Source organism: Schistocerca serialis, chromosome 1 (assembly GCF_023864345.2).
Source record: "Schistocerca serialis cubense isolate TAMUIC-IGC-003099 chromosome 1, iqSchSeri2.2, whole genome shotgun sequence".
In the NCBI taxonomy this organism is placed as follows: domain Eukaryota; kingdom Metazoa; phylum Arthropoda; class Insecta; order Orthoptera; family Acrididae; genus Schistocerca; species Schistocerca serialis.
In genome coordinates this window covers 356,170,226-356,184,843 of record NC_064638.1, presented here as the reverse complement: position 1 = coordinate 356,184,843, position 14,618 = coordinate 356,170,226, and the positions used below count along the sequence as shown (strand labels likewise).

The following is a 14,618-nucleotide window of genomic DNA, read 5'->3' as shown; positions in this document are numbered from 1 at the left end:
TGTGGTCAAGAGCTTTGTGTGACCATTTGCTGTCTCTGAATTGTTCAGTGTTTGCCTCTTGTGGCCACCATTGGTATTATGTGGCATAAAAAATCAATATCCTATTTAATGTTTTCTATGTCTATGCTATTTACAATATTATTCCATCAATACTAAAAACTTAACAGCCATTTAATGATGGCTAGTTCCGAGTGTATGAATTTCTGGTGGCAAATTGGGTTCTTCATTGTCTTTACATCTTGGGCTATGGACTAAAAAGAATACGAGGTGTTGCTGCAATAACTAGGCAAGCCACGTTTACAAATTTGAGTAAAACAAAAAACTGTCCAGAAATTGGAAACAATTTGTGTGTCATGTCTTTTTCCAACCTTTATTTACATCACCAACTTGTTATGTAAACAGAGAATTGATATTTATTGAATCTTAAATAAACTGACTTTTCTCTCCTGCATCAAACAACTTGGTTTTAAAACTGTCACATAACCAACCAAGAAACTGAAGAAACAGCAAATATTAGCACTTTACAGTGAAGTGAAAATTAAGGGAAGATGAAGCATCCATAACAGTCCTGACACAGACCAATGTATAAAATTCCATGTCCAAGGCTGGCGCATATTTTACACCTCAGCAAGATTCACGACGTATTTATATTTCAGATTTAGCTGGCAGAGGAATTCATTCTTGTAACATATGATCGAGCAATTTTCAAATCATCCAATGGTAATAAAATTGCATTTTCAGCAAAAACTGGACATATCTGGTTATTCCAAAAATGCTTTCAGTTACAGCTAACAGATAAACAGCCTGTCTTAACAAAAACAGTAACAAGGTGCATAATGGGATACTGGCAATAACCAGAACTGCCAAAGGTGAATCTCAAGTTTCTAAAATCAAAGGTTTATTCACTAATTTTTTGTGATAATATTTCTTATAAACCATTCACTTCTTTTACATTTTGACACTACAAATTCCTCAAAGTTTGCAGTGATCTTCATCTGATTTACATTGTGGCTGGCTCAGTGCTACTTTTATAACTATTTTTCTAAAGATAGTCTCATGTTTTGTACAAATAATAAAGACAATAAATTACAAACAATTGGTGATGTCAACCAGTTCCAGTATCCTTGCAAGTAAACAAGAGTCAAAGGTCAGGAAAACAATGTACCATTTCAATCGTTGGCAACTGACTCTGGTCTTCCAGTCCATGTAAGATATCCCTTCTTATTATGATACCTCTTTGAAGTATTGCAGATGGTACATGTCCATAGCACACATGGCGATGGTCTATTTTTTATACGGACTTTAGCAGTCACGCCTGGGATGAGCTGTATCGAACATCCCTTGCAAATGCTGCGTTTCAAGCTGATATCCCTGGTAACAAGAAGATGAGAGCAGTCAATCACATTTATATCACTTCTTAAAAAAATAAAAAATTCCTCAGCAGAATATAAACGATAGTATTAGGAATTAAGTTTCACCATACACTGAGCAGTGATCATGCACATAAGTTGTATGACATGAATGGCTGGGGTATCCCAAAGGATAGGTTCAGTGATGGACTGTTATAAGCAACCTGGCTTGCCTCCTTCCATTTATAATAAATTTGTTTATGCATGTCATGACTGGCAATAGTCAGGACACTTTAGTTGCATCTACTTAAAGTCTCATCGTGTTCATTTGTTATGGAGAAATTAGAAATTTATTTCATAAAATTTCAGTGGTCATCAGCAAAGGAACTAATAGTTCCAGTCTGTGAATACGTGAGAAATGCACAGCTCACACATTGCTCTGAATGCAGCAGGTGTGATATGGGCACTCAAAGATCTGAGCTGGCTTGCACGTGTCAAGTGGTCATTGACATAAGCTCACGGAACCTAGTGGTCATTTTCAGTAAGTCGGGGTTAGTGACTTTTGACATGACTCACCTCTTGAGATCGTCGAAGGCAACCGTTCCAAGTGTTTGCTGTGACACCACAATTTATGGCGGAAAAGTACAAGCCTTAGAATGTGGTTCGGCCTCAGGATACTCTGAAGTGTTAAACTACAATCTCAATTGGCCATCAACAGCTGACAGATGGGAATTTCTAGGACAAACTAGTCAGAAAGATCTGCTCTGATTGCATGGTGACTGACGACATTCTGGGTGATTCATTAAATATGGCATGAAAGAGTAACATTTTTCCTGATTGGCATTTGAGGCCAGACTGGCACAAACTGCTGAGACAGAAGCTGGTGGAAAAAAAAAGGGACATACTTGCTTTGATGACATATGGTGATATGTCACTGGTTTGAGACATTGTGGCACTTTATGAGCGAGATTCTGATTCTACACTATGACCACAGTCCTCAAACTTACCACCACAACAGACTGGTGCGAGTATACAGCAGCATGGATCAATCTTTGTATAGGAAGCATACCATCACCACAGATCTGCTAAACTTGATTCATACCTTAGTCATTTGATGTGCTATTCAACTGACCACTGGAATTTCTAAATTAATCAATGGGTTGTATTGGATTTAGGATTTAATGTACAGCTAGTATACAGTAGCCATCCTTCTACTTGTCTATCTTGTTAGATGCCATCAGCAATTAAGTTTTGTTTTCTCAAAGGATGTTGATCCAGATATTTTGTCATTGATTCATATAATAATCAGTTTACGTTTCATTGTTGTTATGGTTTTTTGGTGCAAAACTGCTACGGTCATTAGCACCTGGTCTGTGGCTTAGGGAAAGGTTAAAAAAAACTGGAAATCAGCAGCAATGGGAGCGAAACTCAAAAAGTGGGGAAACTAAAAAACAGAAGGAGAGCTTAGAAAACCAATATAGAAGGGGGGGTTGTTTTCCCCAAAAAGAGCTTCAAATGACCGACGTCATCTCACTGACACTGATAAACTCGAGGATGCAATCGGCTGAGCGCATGTCATCTGCTAAAATGGAAGACGTATCAGGCAACAACTGTAGACGGGCACATAGTGGAGTAAAATAGGGGCACTCAAGTAAAAGGTGTCTCACCGTCCACAGTTGAGAGCAGGGGGGACAAAGCGGGGGAGGATCGCCACTTAAAAGATGTCGATGGCTAAAAAGACAGTGCCCTATCTGGAGTCTAGTTAAAATTACCTCCTCCCGACCACAAGTTCGGGAGGAAGAGGTTCAAGCACAGGGAAGAGCTTTCACGTCCCGCAATTTATTATTGGGAAGTGTAGACCAATGTGCATGCCGTAAAAGAGCAACATGATGACATAAAATGCACTGTAGATTGGCTAAGGGAACCATGCGAACAGCAGGCTGAGGAAGAGAGACTGCAGCCTTGGCCGCTATATCAGCTGCCTCGTTTCCACGGATACCAACGAGTCCTGGGATCCAGAGGAATGCCACACAGACGCCCCCCAAATGGAGCAAGTGGAGGCAGTCCTGAATCTGGTGGACCAGAGGGTAGACAGGGTAAAGAGCTTGATGACTGAGGAGAGGGCCGAGCGAATCTGAGCATATAATATACTGTATCCACTGATGGTGACGGATGTATTGGACAGCCTGGAGAACAGTGTAAAGGTCTGCAGTAAAAACCGAACACTGGTCGGGAAGCCGAAATCGATTAGGGGTGTCGCCAACAATATAGGCACTCCCAACACCAAATAACGTTTTTGAGCTGTCAGTTTAAATAAATGTGGCATCCTTCATTTGTGCGCACAGAGCAGCAAATGCCTGACGATAAATGAGAGAAGGGGTACCATCCTTGGGAAGCTAACAAAGGTCACCGAGCAGGCAGGTCCAGGAGTGGAGCCAAGGCAGTGCTGTACCCCCAGTTGTCAAGAAAGTTCCAGAAAAGTGGAAGGAAAGAGAACATAGCAGTTGACGGAAGTGGACTCCTGGTGGTAGTAGAGAGGAAGGGCGGCCTGTATACCCTAAATCCAAGAAGGTGCCAAAAAAAATGTCATGGGCCGGATTAGCAGGCATGAAAGACAGATGGTTAGCATAACGAGTCAGAAGGACAGCTCGCCAATTGGACAGTGAAGGTTCAACAGTCTCAGCATAAAGGCTTTCCACAGGTCTGGTATAAAAAGCTCCAGACACTAAACACAATCCACAGTGGTGGAGATGCTGAAGAATAGATGGCCAAGCAGAGGAGTAAACTATGCTTCCACAGTCCAATTTCAAATGCACTAAGGCGCGATAGAGGTGGAGAAGGACCACTCGGCCGAAAGATAGGAAACGTGGGAGGACCAGCACAGTTTTCTGTCAAACAGAAGACCCAAGAATTTAGTGATGTTCACGAACGGAAGGTCGACAAGGCCTACATGTAGGGAAGGCAGAAGAAACTCCGCATGATGCCAAAACTTGACACAAACGGTCTACTGGGAGAAAATCGGAAGCCGGTTTCAATGCTCCAAGTGTGGAGGCGATCGAGACATACTTGATGAAGTTGTTCAAGAAGGCTGGTCCATTGAGAGCTGTAGTAGATCACAAAATCGTCCACAAAAAGGGAGTCTGAGACATCGGGAAGGAGGCAATCCATAATTGGAATTATGGCGATGGCAAACAGTACAACAGCACGGAGCCCTGGGGTACCCCCTTTTCTTGGGAGAAAGTACAGGAGAGAGTAGTGTCCACTTGCACTTTAAATGCTCTGCCATAAATTCATGAATAAAAAGGGGCAGCCGACCTCGAAAGCCCCAAGAGAACAGTGTGCGGAGGATGCCTGTCCTCCAACAGGTATCATATGCTCTCACCATATCAAAATATTTTGCTACCGTTTGTCGTTTCCTGAGAAAATTGTTCATGATGTAAGTGGAGAGAGCAACAAGAGGGTCAACTGCAAAATGATGTTTTCAGAAACTGCATTCAGCAGGTGTTAAAAGGCTTCGGGACTCCCGGCACCAGGCTAAACAGCAATTCACCATACACTCCAAAACCGTGAGAGAAAAGGGTGATAGCTAGAGGGGAGATGTTTGTCCTTTCCAGGTTTTGGAACAGGAACGATGATAGCTTCCCGCCATCTTCTGGGAAAAGTACTGTCGGTCCAAATTTGATTATAAAGGGGAAGGAGGTAACACACACTATGGTATGATAAATGCAGCAACATTTGGATGTGGATACCATCCGGTCCTGGGGCAGAAGAGCGAGAAGAGGAAAGTGCATGTTGGAGTTCCTGCATGGAGAAAACAGTATTATAGCTTTCGCTATTTTGAGAGGGGAAAGCAAGAGGTCACACTTCCGCTGCACGTTTCTTTGGGAGAAAGGCTGGCGGGTAATTTGAGGAGCTCAAAATCTCAGCAAAGTGTTGACCCAATGAGTTAGAAATTGCGACGGGGTGCACTAATGTATCATGCGCGAAAGTGAGCCCAGAGATCGGGGAGAAACTAGGCACGCCAGATAACCATTGAATTCAACTCCAAACTTCTGAGGGGGAAGTGAAGGCGTTAAAAGAGCTAGTAAAGAAGTCGCAGCTTGCCTTCTTGCTATCGCAGATGATGCAACAGCATCGCGTATGTAGCTGCTTATAGCACATACAGTGGGCCAAATTAGGATGGTGTCGGAAATTGCGAAGAGCGCGTCACCGCTCATGTATTGTGTCATGGCACGCCTCGTTCCACCGAGGAACTGGGGGGGGCGCCAGGGCAAATCGGAGGTGCGAGGTATTGAACGTTCCGCAGCTATAAGAATAACTTCTGTAACATGAGTGACCTGATCGTTGACGCTAGGAATATGACGGTCATCGAATGTCACTAGAGACAAAACAAGCGTCCTATCGGCTTGGGCAAACTTCCAGTGTCTTGGGCGCAGAGATGGCAGTTGTAGCTGCAATAGAAGGACACAAGAAAATTGTCACTCGAGTGTGTATCAGCAAGAGTGAACCATTCAAAGCGCCGAGCTAGCTGAACAGTACCGACCAAAAGATCCAAATGAGAGAAATTCATCATGGAGACAGACAAAAATGTAGGTTCCCTAGTGTTGAGGCAAACAAGATCCGCTTGGTGGAAGACGTCAATCAATAGGGAGCCTCGTGGACAAGGACGCGGAGATCCCCAAAGCAGTTGGTGGGCATTGAAGCCCCAACCAGCAAATAGGGGGAGGGGGGGGGGGGCGGTAGCTGACCAAAGTGATGAAGGAGATCAGCTCATGCTATTGGTGTGGACAATGGAATGTATATAGTACAAAGAGAGAAGGTGTATCCAGAAAGGGAAAGACGTACAGCAACAGCTTGGAAGGAACTGTTTAAGGGAATTGGGTGGTAATGGACAGTATCATGTAGAAGAATCATTAGTCCCCCATGTGCTGGAGTGCCATCTACAGAGGGGAGATCAAACCAGACTGACTGAAAATGAGGGAAAACAAAGCAATCATGGGGATGTAGCTTTGTTTCCTGAAGACAGAAGATGACCGGCGAGTAGGATTGTAAGAGGATCGACAATTCATCCCGATTGGCTCTAATGCTGCAGATATTGAAATGGATAATTACCATAAGGTGGACAGAAAAGGGAAGAATCTTACCACGGTTGCTCTCAACTCAGCGACTGCTGAGAGCCGGCGGCCAACAGCATGGAACGGCATTCCGCCAAAGGCAGAAGATCCTGATACATAGCTTGTTCGGGGGCAGGTCCCGCCACCAGCGATCGGCCGCCAGCAGTGCGCCTTGGCAACATGGAAGACGGCCGAGGGCGGTTACTGCCAGGTGGCGCTGTAGATGAGAGACGCCGTGACGGAGAAGGAGAGGAACTTTGTTTCTTATGAGCCTTCTTGGAAACAGGACATTGAGATGAGAAAGGAATCAATGGTTGTGAAGTCACAGTAAATAAAAAATCTTCGCGAGTAGGTTTTGTTTTGGAAGTATGGGTGTCTGATTTTGGGGCTCGTGATTTAGCAGGAGCTGATGAAGGGTGAATCGTAGAGTGAGCAGGTGATAGTGGAGAGGTTGAACCAGCGACCTCGGCACTGACCGATCTAATGACTGTGACACTAAAGGTGAGATCCCAAGTCTGCGTGGCTGCCTCCTTAGTAGGCTGAGAAGATGCAAGGACAGTGCTATATTTACCTGCTGGAGGCAAAGTGGGCTTTCGACTGGCGAATAACTTAGGAGCAGCAAATGTAGACACCTTTTCAATCACTCTGATTTCCTGAATAAGCCGTTCATCTTTGAAAATGGGGCAATCTCTAGAGAAAGCAGTGTGGTCTCCCATACAGTTGATGCAACGAGGGGATGGAGATAGACGAGCACCCTCATGGGCATCCTTGCCGCATGTAACGCATTTGGCCAGGTTGGAACATGACTGGCTGGTATGATTAAACTGCTGACACCGATAGCAACGCATAGGGTTGAGGATGTAAGGTTGAACTGAAATTCTCTCATAGCCCGCTTTAATGTTCGATGTAAGTTGAACTCTGTCAAATGTCAAGAAGATACTACGGGTCGGTACCAAGTCCTTGTCAACCGTTTTCATGACTATGTCCAGCCATTATGCCCTGGTCAGACAGGCAGTTTTGAATTTCCTCATTGGACAATCTGTCGAGTGTGCATGTATAAACCACCCCGTGTGATGAGAATTTAAAGTGTGGTGCATTTCCACCCGGACAGGGAAGGTGGTGGCAGTGAAGTTCATAGCAATTTTTGTGCCTGTAGGGCACTGACTGTTTCTAACAACAAGGTGCCATTTCACAAGCGGAACAAGACTTTACAGGACCTACAATTGCGTCGACACCTTTCTAAATAATGAAAGGGTTGACTGTGGAGAAGTCTTGACCGTCCGACCGAGAAACAACAAGGAACTGTGGCACTGATGGAAGAATTGTCTGTGGCTGAGACTCATTTAACTTTTGCCTGTGAGCAGAAATTGTAGACGTAGAAGAAACCATCGTGGAAGTATCCCCCATGATTACCAAAGTCTCCGATGGCGCGCTCCTTCCTTGTGGGGACCCTCTCTGAGGGCACTCCCGACTTAAGTGATTGTTCACACCTCAGTTCACACCTCCCGAGAAATGGATGGAGGAGCCAATCGGCACATTCGGAAGGTACCAAGTCGGGTAATCACCCCTCCCTGGGCCTGCCCATTATCAGGGGTACGTATGTGTCCTACCTGTCTACCTGGGGTGGGGAATTATGTGTTACCCCGTCACCAGCGCGTGGGAATGTGGCCTTCAGAGACGCACAGGAAAGAAAGAAAGAGAAAGAGAGGAACAAAGAAAAGAAAAGAAGAGAGATCTCAAACGCTGCAGCAGAGAAGAGCGTAAAGAGAAGAGGCAAGGAAAAGGAGGACAAAGGGAGGACAGAGATTTCCTAGCATAGGAAGCAAAGAAGAGAGACTGTCTTATAGTTACAAGTGTTCGTCTCCGGATGTAGGCATGAAACATACTCCCATAGGAGGAGAAGGGGAAGAGAAGAGGCAGAGGTGAGTGGGGGGTGGAGTGGGGGGGGGGGGGGGGGAGGATGGGGGATGGGGAAGGATGTGGAAAAGAAAGGTATGCAGCCAAAAAGGAAAGATAGCCACATTAGCTCGGGGTCCCGTGCTCGCCACGCACGTATCCACAAGAGAGTTGTGGACACCCTAGGGGGAGTTTACATTTCATTTGCATTTTCATTTGAAGGAACACGTAGTTCCCTTCAATTCACTGATTTGTTCTGCTGATCGAAGGACAGTTATATAGTAGGATCATTGCAATTTCCTATCTTATGATTCTACATTAGAGCAATTCAAGTAGCAGTCCGATGAGCAATTTACAGTAAACGTGGAGTCTTAAGGGGAGTGTGACAGAGTCTGGGTAAGTCTATTACTCTGATAGGTGTGTCAGTCTCAAACTGTGGGATATTGCATGCATACATACATAAGTAAAGTCGCACAACATGAATGGCGGGGAAAACCTGAAGTGCAAGTTCAGTTCCCTAATCGCTCACACTTGCAGGCATCTTTCTTTCATTAAGTGCGAGTACTGTGTGCGTAAGTGTATCTTAAATGTAGATAACTGCACGCGCAAGAGTGTGCGCACGCATGTGTGTGTGCTGAAGATGATTGTATTGTTTTGTTTTGTTTTGTTTTATTTTGTTTTGTTTTGCTTTAGGGCACAAAAAACAACTGGGACCATACGCGTCCAAGTCAAAACTATAGAACACGAACACAGAGAGGAGTGAAACAACTATATGTCAGTCCCAGCTGACAGAGTAGAAGACAGCTAAAACAGGCACATGAAAAAAGGGCTAAAGAGACACCGTACAGAAACGGAGGCCCAAAACCAAAAATTAAATGGCCTTTGCCATATTGCTTTGGCGGATAAAAAGTAAAATGTGGTCGACAGCCCGTGCTTCATTCGCTAAAACGGCTGATAAACCAGATGGCAAACCCAAGCTGGAACATAAATGGTTAAAAAAAGGGCATTCCATCAGGAAGTGGCAGACAGTTAAAATTTGGGCACAATGTGTACAAAGTGATGTGTAGCACCAGTTAGCAAATGACAATGGCTAAAAAGGCAGTGCCCAAAACACAGCCAAGTTAAAATAATATCCTCCCAGTGGGAGGGCTGAGGAGGAGGTCATCCAAGCCACTGGGAGAGACTTCATAAGCCGAAGCTTATTCATAAGAAGGGAGGACCATTGGCGATGCCAAAGGGACACCACCTGCTGACAGACGGCAATGCAGAGATCATCAGAGGGAATGTAAGTACTCGCGGGCTGAGGTACAAGGACTGCAGCCTTGGCAGGAGCGTCAGCAGCCTTATTTCCTGGCAGACCAACATGACCAGGAACCCACAGAAACACTCCACCAAGAGTGAGCAAGTGACAGTTTTCCAGGATCTGCTGCACTAAGAATGGGCAGTGCACAGCAAACATAGACTTGGAAGGGGACTCGTGAGTCTGAGCAGAGGACACAATTGAAAAGGCTGTGTCGCCGGTTGTACTCCATGTCTTGCAACAAGGCGAAGAGCTCGGCTGTAAATACTGAGGAGTGTGCTGGAAGCGGATATCAAAAGACACGGGTGCCAATGACGAAGACACAGCTAACCCCACGGTCAGTGAGCCATCAGTGTATTCAAAGAAAAGTTCCACACAAAGATCGTGAAACTGAAGGCAATACACCGAGGCTGGAATAGTGTCCTTAGGAAGCAAATGAAGGCAAGGTTAAAATGGGCCACTTCAAGAAGCCACGATGGCGAAGGTTTTATGCCTACCAGGAAAGTTGCAGGTAGTGTGAAGTTAAGCCGCCGTAGAAAGTGCCAAAAGCAGACTCCAGGATGAACAGAGAAGAGGGACGAGCCCCATACTGACAATCAAAGGAATCATCAAAGGAGGCGGCATAGGAGTGGTGGCCACTCATTGCAGACAAACAGCATGCATACCTGCTGAGGAGAAAGTCATGGCAGTGGGACAGTGGTGGTTCAGCAGCTTCAGCATACAGGCTCTCAACCAGGTTGCTGTGAAAGATGCTCATGGCTAAAGGGATGCCATGATGGTGGATAGTGTTGAGATGGTGTAAAAGGGATGGCATCGCCATAGTCGAGTTTCAAACGGACAAGGGACCGGTACAAATGAAGGAGGGTGGTTCAATCGGCACCTCAAGAAGTACCATTGAGGACACATAGGACATTGACACACCATGTACAGCGGGCTGTCAGGTAAGATACATGGGAGGACCAAGAATGTTTCCTATCAAGCATGAGCCCCAGGAATTTCCTAGTTTCAACGAACAGAAGGGCAACAGGCCCAAGATGTACAGATGGTGGGAGAAACCATTTGCGCCACCACAAATTCATAAAGACGATTTTGTCAGTGGAAAAGATAAAACCATTATCTATGCTCCAGGAGTAAAGATGATCAAGACAGTGCTGAAGATGTCGCTCAGTGAGACAGGTCCGTGGAGAACTGCAATAGATGCAAGATCGTCAACATGCCAGGAGACAGGCCATTATAGGGTTCATAGCAACAGCAAAGAGGACGATGCTCAGGATGGAACCCTGAGGCACACCATTTCTCTGGATAAAGGTGTCTGACAAGGCAGAACCCACATGCACCTTGAAAACTCGGTCTTGTAAAAATGCCTGAAGGAAACAGTGCAGGTGCCCACGGAAGCCCCACAAGTAAAGAGTACGGAGGATATCAGTTTTCCAGCAGGTGTCATAGGCCTACTCCAAATCGAGAAACATGGCTGCAGTCTGGGATTTCCGCAGAAAACCATTCGTAACATGGGTGGACAAAGTAACGAGATGTTCAACTGCAGAATGCCGTTTCGAAATCCAAACTGTGTATTCATTAGTAAACGGCGAGACTTGAACCACCACACCAGCTGTGCATGAATCATTGCAAATGCAGCTGGTAAGAGATGGGGTGGTATCTAGACGGATGGTTTTTGTCCTTGCTGGGCTTAGGTATGGGTACAGTGATGGCTTCATGCCAGCACCCAGGAAATGTGACCTCTGCCCCGATGTGATTGTACGTGTTAAGCAGAAAGTGCTTGCCCACAAGAGAAAGGACATCTGAATGTGGATGGCATCTGGCCCTGGAGCGGAGGATCAGGAGGAACTGAGAGCATGATTGAGCTCCCTCATAGTATAGGATGCATTGTAGCAATCACGATTCGGAGAAGAGAACGGTATCGCCCGAGCCTCCTCCACATCTTTTCCATGAAGGAAGGCAGTGTGATAGTGGGAAGACCTCAAAACTTCCACAAAATGGCAGCCCTAGGTGTTGGAGATAGCAATAGGGTCCACGATGACATCGACACCTACTCTCAGGTCGGAAATTGGGGAATAGATCTTGGTTCCAGAGAGCCATCAGAGGTTGGCCAACACGACAGAGGAAGAGGTGGAACTGTTAAAAGAACTAGTTAATTAAATCCAGCTAGCTCTTTCACTATCCCAAACAACACGGCGACACTTTGCATGCATCTGTTTATAATTAATGCAGTTTGCCAGCGTAGAGTGGTGGTTAAAAACACGGAGAGCATGTCTCCGTGCGTGAATTGCATCGTGGTGTGCCTCAGTCCACAAAGGGACCGGGCCGTGACTTGGTAAAGAGGAAGTGTGAGCAATGGAACGTTCTGCACCACTAAGGATAACGTTTGTGAGATATTCCACCTGGTCATCACAACTGGGGAAATCTTGTTCTTCAAAAGTTGCCAGGGAGGAGTAAAGCTGTCAGTCAGCCTTAGGAAGCTGCCATTTGGGCATGCACGCGGATGGGGTAGGAGTCAGCAAACGGATAGCACATGGGAAATGGTTGATCAAGTAGGCGTCAGAAAAAAAAAACGGACAACTCAAGACTAGGGGCAAGCTGGGCAGTGCACAAGGAGAGGTCCAAATGGGAATAGGTGTGCGAGGAGTTGGAAAGGAAAGTGGGTGCTCCAGTGTTAAGGCAGGAGAGGTCCTGGGAGAACACCAAAGGGGATGATGCACACTAAAGTCACCGAGTAGCAAAAATGGGGAAGGTAGCTGCCCAATAAGCTGAAGGAAGTCTGCCCTGGTGACACTGAATGACAGATGGACAAATGGTACAGAGGGAAAAAGTCAGGTGAGGAAGGAAAAGGTGAACTGCAATAGGTTGAAGATTGGTAGTCAGGGAGATGGGTTGACTATGAATGTCATCCCGTATGAGCAGCATGACGCCCCCATGAGACAGAATGCTGACCTCAGGGGGGAGGGTCAAAACGAATCGGTAAGAAATGTGAAAACTCAAAGCAGTCATGAGGGTGCAATTTTGTTTCCTGAAGGCAGAGTACAAGGGGATGCTACGATGCTAAAAGCAGCTGTAAATCCTTTTTGTGGAACCGAAGGTCACGAACATTCCTTTGGAGGAGAGTCATGAGGAGGAAGAGATGTAGGGGTTTCACCTCAGTGGCTGCCAAATGACAGCTGGGGAAGAGGGACTACTACAGGGCACAGAAGCAGGAGGATCCTGCTCCATGGGGTCCACAGAAGCATCAGCTTGCTTGTGCAGTCGGTCTGCGAGTCCAATGCCGAATAACAGTTGCTGGTGCACACCGGCGACATGGAGGCTGGCCGGGCTAAGGTATCACGTGGCAACACCATAGAAGAGGATCGTCGAGGTGGCGAAGGGGAAGACCGTTTGCCTTTGGTGGACTTCTTCGAGCCTTTCTGGTTAGATGAAGACTCAAGTGTTGTTAGGCTGGAGGGGCAGAGGAAGTCTTCATGTGAGTACTACTCCTATCCTTTCCGGCCTACCAGTTGTGTAGCTGGTTTGGAATTTAGGGCCCAACAGTGATAAATTTCATAGCCTGCTTTCACCCTGGATGGAAGCACCACTCTATCAAAGATGAGAAAGGGAGTGCAGGTGGGCGCTAAGGAGGAATCTTCCTTTTTCATTACATGATGGACGACAATGACACTGATCAGAGAGACAAGATTGGATTTCGGCCTCGGTTAGACCGTCGAGCAGCCTGGTGTAAATTACACCACGGGAAGAATTCAAGGTTCCATGGGCCTCGGCATGAACAGGGTAACCATGGAGTAGTGAGGCAGCAAGCAGTAGTTGTGCCTGAGATCAGAAGTGGTCTGCAAAAGCAAAGTGCCATTCCGAAAATGAGAGCAGGATATCACAGGGCCAGCAACTCCATCTACATCTTTCTGAATAATAAATGGATTCACTGCATGTGAGACCATGAGGAACCGAGGTGCAGCAGGAAGGGTCTCTTAATAATTAGTCTCACTACATTTAGTAGATGTTGAGTGGGAAGATGATTGACTCGTTGTGAGGAAATCCTCCATGATTGCCATCGTCTCCAGTGGCGCACTCCTTCCATCTGGGGGAGGGGGCCCCTCTTCAAAAGGGTTTGCACCCACCTTAGGTGACAGCTCAAACCTCAGGTCACACTTCCTGAACACCTGACAGAGGGACCAATCAGCAATTTGGGAAGGTTACAGTTCAGGCAATCACCCTTGTACCAAGGGGTACGTGCGAACCCTACCTGTCGACCTGGGGCTGGGAATTGTGTGTTACCCAGTGGCCTGTTACGAGTCAGATGCATGAGCCGGCCTTCAGGAATGCACAGGGAGAAAGAAGGAAAAAAGAGGATCCTCATACGCCGAAGTGGAGGAATGAGAGGAGAAGGGAAACAAAGAAAGGAAGGAAAAGGGAGCGAAAAACAAAGGTGGGACTGTTCGCACGTCAGTGACAGAATGCACAACATTCCCAGTAATACGCCACACATGTTCCCCAAGGGAGGGGAAAAAGAATAGCAAGAGGATGGACATGCAGTACGGAAGGGAAAAAAATGCTGCAAAGGCCGGGGCTCTGTGGTAGCCAAGCACGAACCCGCCAAAGGGTGGTGAGCCCCCTGGTGGTCGGGGAGGGTGGGGGATGGGGGGTAGTAATGATAGAAGGGAAGGGTTGAAACCCACGCCTGGCACATAGCCTACATCTCTAAGACCACCAAGGAGGTGATCCTCATCCAAAAAATACATCATCGAAAGTCTCTCATACCCTCACTTCATGACAGATTGCAGAAAGGTTCACAGGGACACAGATCTGGTGACTTGTCAGCATACAGAACTACTGAAACATTTAAGATACATGCACCAATAATTTGATCAGTTTCCACAATGTGTCACTACCTACTGCAGCAAGTTTCACTGCTCTGAGTTGTCAGTTACTGAAGTTAGTCATTGTTTCCCAAAATGT

The 14,618-nt window shown here is 46.2% G+C and overlaps 1 protein-coding gene across 5 annotated transcripts in view; it reads right to left on the bottom strand.

The window, feature by feature from the left end:
- Nucleotides 1-876: 876 nt before the first annotated feature.
- Nucleotides 877-14,618, bottom strand: part of LOC126470154 (ribonuclease P protein subunit p21) — a 47,704-nt gene continuing 33,962 nt past the window's right edge. For all 5 annotated transcript variants that reach the window (XM_050097787.1, XM_050097776.1, XM_050097795.1 and 2 more), the window contains exon 4: nucleotides 877-1,371. In XM_050097787.1, the coding sequence (XP_049953744.1) occupies nucleotides 1,170-1,371 (202 nt within the window). In that variant the 3' untranslated portion in view covers nucleotides 877-1,169. The remainder of the gene's footprint in view (nucleotides 1,372-14,618) is intronic.